The sequence below is a fragment of the Cherax quadricarinatus genome, chromosome 53 (genome assembly GCF_038502225.1).
Source record: "Cherax quadricarinatus isolate ZL_2023a chromosome 53, ASM3850222v1, whole genome shotgun sequence".
In the NCBI taxonomy this organism is placed as follows: Eukaryota; Metazoa; Arthropoda; class Malacostraca; order Decapoda; family Parastacidae; genus Cherax; species Cherax quadricarinatus.
In genome coordinates this window covers 22,713,413-22,718,412 of record NC_091344.1, presented here as the reverse complement: position 1 = coordinate 22,718,412, position 5,000 = coordinate 22,713,413, and the positions used below count along the sequence as shown (strand labels likewise).

The 5,000-nt window shown below is 42.3% G+C and overlaps 1 protein-coding gene across 1 annotated transcript in view; it reads right to left on the bottom strand.

Moving 5' to 3' along the window:
* Window positions 1–787, bottom strand: part of LOC128692211 (putative neural-cadherin 2) — a 185,699-nt gene extending 184,912 nt beyond the window's left edge. Inside the window, exon 1 of the mRNA XM_070096469.1 lies at window positions 686–787. Within this exon, the coding sequence (XP_069952570.1) occupies window positions 686–743 (58 nt within the window). The 5' untranslated portion in view covers window positions 744–787. The remainder of the gene's footprint in view (window positions 1–685) is intronic.
* Between the last annotated feature and the right edge of the window lie 4,213 nt (window positions 788–5,000).

Below are 5,000 nucleotides of genomic sequence, written 5' to 3'. Positions count from 1 at the left end.
ATCCAGACGTAACTTTATCCAGACGTAACTTTATCCAGACGTAACTTTATCCAGACGTAACTTTATCCAGACGTAACTTTATCCAGACGTAACTTTATCCAGACGTAACTTTATCCAGACGTAACTTTATCCAGACGTAACTTTATCCAGACGTAACTTTATCAAGACGTAACTTTGTCGGGTTCGTAACTTTATTAAAGTTCTTCAGTTGACTTCAAACTTGTATTATTGTGGCTCTGAGAATTGTAATTTTTTTTTACATTTGGTTTATTTAACGAAGGTTAATAGACAAAACAAACTTTCAGCCTTGCAAAGGTATATTTGCGTCACGTACAGAGGCTAGACATGTGCCTTTGTTTTCTAAGGAGATGAGTTCTCTGCATTCTCTTCTCAGAGAACAGACTTTCGTTAAGAAGAGAAATGGAGAAGAACTAAGCTAGATTTTCCTTCTGTTTACTTACAGTTGGCCTGCTTGTCGTTTCTATTTACGTACCGTTGGCCTGCTTGTCGTTTCTGTTTACTTACCGTTGGCTTGCTTGTCGCTTCTGTTTACGTACCGTTGGCCTGCTTGTCGCTTCTGTTTACTTACCGTTGGCTTGCTTGTCGCTTCTGTTTACGTACCGTTGGCCTGCTTGTCGCTTCTGTTTACTTACCGTTGGCTTGCTTGTCGCTTCTGTTTACTTACCGTTGGTTAGCTGTTCTCCAAGGGGGATGAGCAGGGGTACCAACACGTTCACCGCCATTCCCTCTCCAGCAGCGACCGTCACCGACTCTCTGAGCAGTTGGCACACCTGTGGAAGAATTAATTACAATCCATTACACGATAAATTAACGAAATTGCCAATACATTATTTGTTATGGTCTAAAAATGAAATTTTAGGAATACGAAAAAAAAAAGTTTATAAGAGAAATATATATACAGAAGTTACGTGGAAATGTGTTTCATTTTGCATAATTGAAGAAAGACTTGTCAAGTCTTGAGAAACACTTGGTAAGTTGCTGGTTTTTTTTTTTTTTTTTTTTTTTTTTTTAACGTTTAATATATAATTGATCATTAGTAAAGTATTATTAAAATTAATATAATGTCTGGTGTTTTACACACACACACACACACACATACACACACACACACACACACACACACACACACACACACACACACACACACGTGTGTTTCCAGGTACTCTAGGTGAGTACAACTGAGTACAAACAGTGAACCTAGTAGTGACCAGTGAACAGACGGTGCCAGCAGCTATGACTCAACCGATGCAACCACAATTAGGTCAGCACACACACACACACACACACACACACACACACAGTCTAGGGGGTCAGAGACTACAAACCTCACTCAAGGAAAAAGATCTTGGGGTGAGTATAACACAAGGCACATCTCCTGAAGCGCACATCAACCAAATAACTGCTGCAGCATATGGGCGCCTAGCAAACCTCAGAACAGCATTCCGACATCTTAATAAGGAATCATTCAGGACCCTGTACACCGTGTACGTTAGGCCCATATTGGAGTATGCGGCACCAGTTTGGAACCCACACCTAGCCAAGCACGTGAAGAAACTAGAGAAAGTGCAAAGGTTTGCAACAAGACTAGTCCCAGAGCTAAGAGGTATGTCCTACGAGGAGAGGTTAAGGGAAATCAACCTGACGACACTGGAGGACAGGAGAGATAGGGGGGACATGATAACGACATACAAAATACTGAGAGGAATTGACAAGGTGGACAAAGACAGGATGTTCCAGAGATTGGACACAGTAACAAGGGGACACAGTTGGAAGCTGAAGACACAGATGAATCACAGGGATGTTAGGAAGTATTTCTTCAGCCACAGAGTAGTCAGTAAGTGGAATAGTTTGGGAAGCGATGTAGTGGAGGCAGGATCCATACATAGCTTTAAGCAGAGGTATGATAAAGCTCACGGCTCAGGGAGAGTGACCTAGTAGCGATCAGTGAAGAGGCGGGGCCAGGAGCTCGGACTCGACCCCCGCAACCTCAACTAGGTGAGTACACACACACATATAAACCAAATTGAATCACCCACAAGACAGGAACGACTAATGAGAAAGTGAGGGGCCCTGTGAGGGCACTCGATACATCAGACTCATCACTACCAGATAACATATCATCCACGAATATTAACCGATTCGGAAATATTTCAGTACAATATTAATGGTGGAAATAATACAAGACGAACTTAATAAAGTATTGACGATGAGAAGAGAAAGAGACGAATATTTGTCGTCGGTTTTTTTAAAACTTAGAAGAACAGGTTTTATACCTTGAAAGATGTTTAACCCCTGGTTTAGGAATTGTCTGGTGGTTTAGATTTTACTGTGAAGCCTTAATGATTCTAGAGGATAGGCTTTAATCCCTATTAACCAGCCTGACCAGAAGAAAGGGACCATGAAAGGGTCCTTAAGAAACTCCATTTTCTAGGTTCGTATGTTCGGAGCCTTTTCCCTCAGCAGAGGTCAATCACGGCTTCATAAAACGCTGCAAAGAGTGAAACGTCACCTGTGAGATGCGTGTTTTGCTTCTACAGTGTTTCTGGTGTCAGTCTGTGACCCAGGCCGAGAGTTTCCTCCAATACTGACCCACTCATTGTTGTCTGGCAAACTTTAATGCAATAGGTGGTCGATTTTCTTTAAACTTATATGTGAGTCTTAGGGGACGAAAATGAAAGAAAACAGAAAGAAAAAGACTCTTGAAGAACAAGCGAGACAAAGTAAAGTATTTTGGCTGCAACACAAACCCACGTAAGAGTCTCTCTCTCTTTTTGTTTTTTTTTTTTTTTTTTTTTTTTTTTTTTTTTTTTACACAGGGTTTGGCAAGGTTAAGGATCCCTAGCTTTGACAAGCTATTTACAGGTTAAGGATTCCTAACTTTATTGGCAAGCTAAGAGCTGTTACCTACATCAGCTCTCTCTCTCTCTCTCTCTCTCTCTCTCTCTCTCTCTCTCTCTCTCTCTCTCTCTCTCTCTCTCTCTCTCTCTCTCTCTCTCTCTCTCTCTCTCTCTCTCTCTCTCTTCAACTTCAAGCTTCTTCAGCCTTGCTCCAGGTCTTTCCAGTAGAGCTACTAACAGGTCCAGGAAGTTCCAGCTATAAGGAAGGATCCCTCCTTTGATCCGTCTACTGGAGACTCTAAATTGCTTTTGGATATTTCTCGAAGTGTCGGGCTTATATATACACTGGCTGTGAACTGTTGTAATTTAACTCATTTCAAAGCCCAAGGTTGAACCTGGGCTTTTTGGTTGTTAGCCGAAAGCACTCCCATTGAATCACAGGTCTGGTTGTGATTGTGGGGGGAAGGAGAAGGTCTCAGCTCCTGGTTCCACTTCTTTTCATCATACGACTAATTGAAATAATTCCATGCTTCTTGAGCTATGTCGTACCTGGACACTGGTACCTGGTACTGTTGGTTAGTTGTAAATTGTTCGAGCCACAGTATTGTTAGTTGTTAATTGTGGCAGCTACGGTGCTGAGGTTTAGTTGTAAATTGTGGCAGCTACGGTGTTGAGGGTTGGTTGTAAATTGTGGCAGCTACGGTGTTGAGGGTTGGTTGTAAATTGTGCCAGCTACGGTGATGAGGGTTAGTTGTAAATTGTGGCAGCTACGGTGTTGAGGGTTGGTTGTAAATTGTGCCAGCTACGGTGTTGAGGGTTAGTTGTAAATTGTGGCAGCTACGGTGTTGAGGGTTGGTTGTAAATTGTGGCAGCTACGGTGTTGCGAGTTAGTTGTAAATTGTTCCTTCCATGGCATTGTATCTTCTTCCTCAGTCATCGATCTGATGGCCACGAGGATATCGATCTGCAGCCTCCATATATACCAACACACTGTCGGTGTATTCTACCTCCGGGTATTCCATCTCTTGATGGTGCCTCCAGTTTCTAAGTGAAAGCTTCCTATGCTTTCCTGAGTGGGGAAACTATTCAGTGGTGGATGATGTGATTGTCCAGTCAAGGGAAGGATGTTTCTGCTTGACGCATGTGGTAAGCTCTTGTTCCCTCTTTCCTTGGATCAAGCCTGATGTCCATGATACAGGCGCTGTATGACCCTTACAGGTTTAGCTTCTTACCATGATTATAATAATAATAATAATAATAATAATAATAATAATAATAATAATAATAATAATAATAATAATAATAATAATAATAATAATAATAATGTACACAAGAGTCATATATGTAATTGGATATCCCAGGATAATAGCATTATTATCATCTCTTACGTGTGTTCCCACAGTACTTCATCTTCTTCTTTCAAAACCTCTGGATGTGTTTAAAGAATGTGTGGATATGTGTCAGGGATGTATTGGTATGTACGAGAGATGTGAGGTGTGTGGGAGGGATGTATAGGTGTGTAGAATGGATGTGTGGCTTTGTGGAGGGGTGTGTGTGTGTGTGTTTGTGTGAGAGCTGTATGAGTGGGTGTTTGGGAGAGCTGTGCGGGTGTGTGGGAGAGCTGTGTGGGTGTGTGGGAGAGCTGTGTGGGTGTAACTTACGTATTGCCTCACCATGTCACTCTTTAAACGGCCTACCAGAACCTAACCACTTGTACTGACTACTTCCCAACCATTAACTAAGCTCTACTGTGTATGAGGTGAGGGGAGAGGTGAAAAAACTTCGACAGCTCATGGTTGAGTGGGCCAGGAGCTAGAGTGTGAGTGGAGGGAGGGAGGAGGTCAAGAAACTTTGACATGAGAGACGACTGATAGTCAACATCAACGGAAAGGTTGGCTTGAAATGGCGTGAAATCAAAAATTGAATTTTATTGTACTCGATAAGTTCCCCGGTGAGCATGTTAGCCAGGGGAGATGATCAGAACCAGGGAATCAAAAGTTATTGACCAGGGAAGAGGATCAGAACCAGAGAATCCCAAGTTATTGACCAGGGAAGAGGATCAGAACCAGGGAATCCCAAGTTATTGACCAGGAAAGAGGATCAGAACCAGGGAATCCCAAGTTATTGACCAGGAAAGAGGAT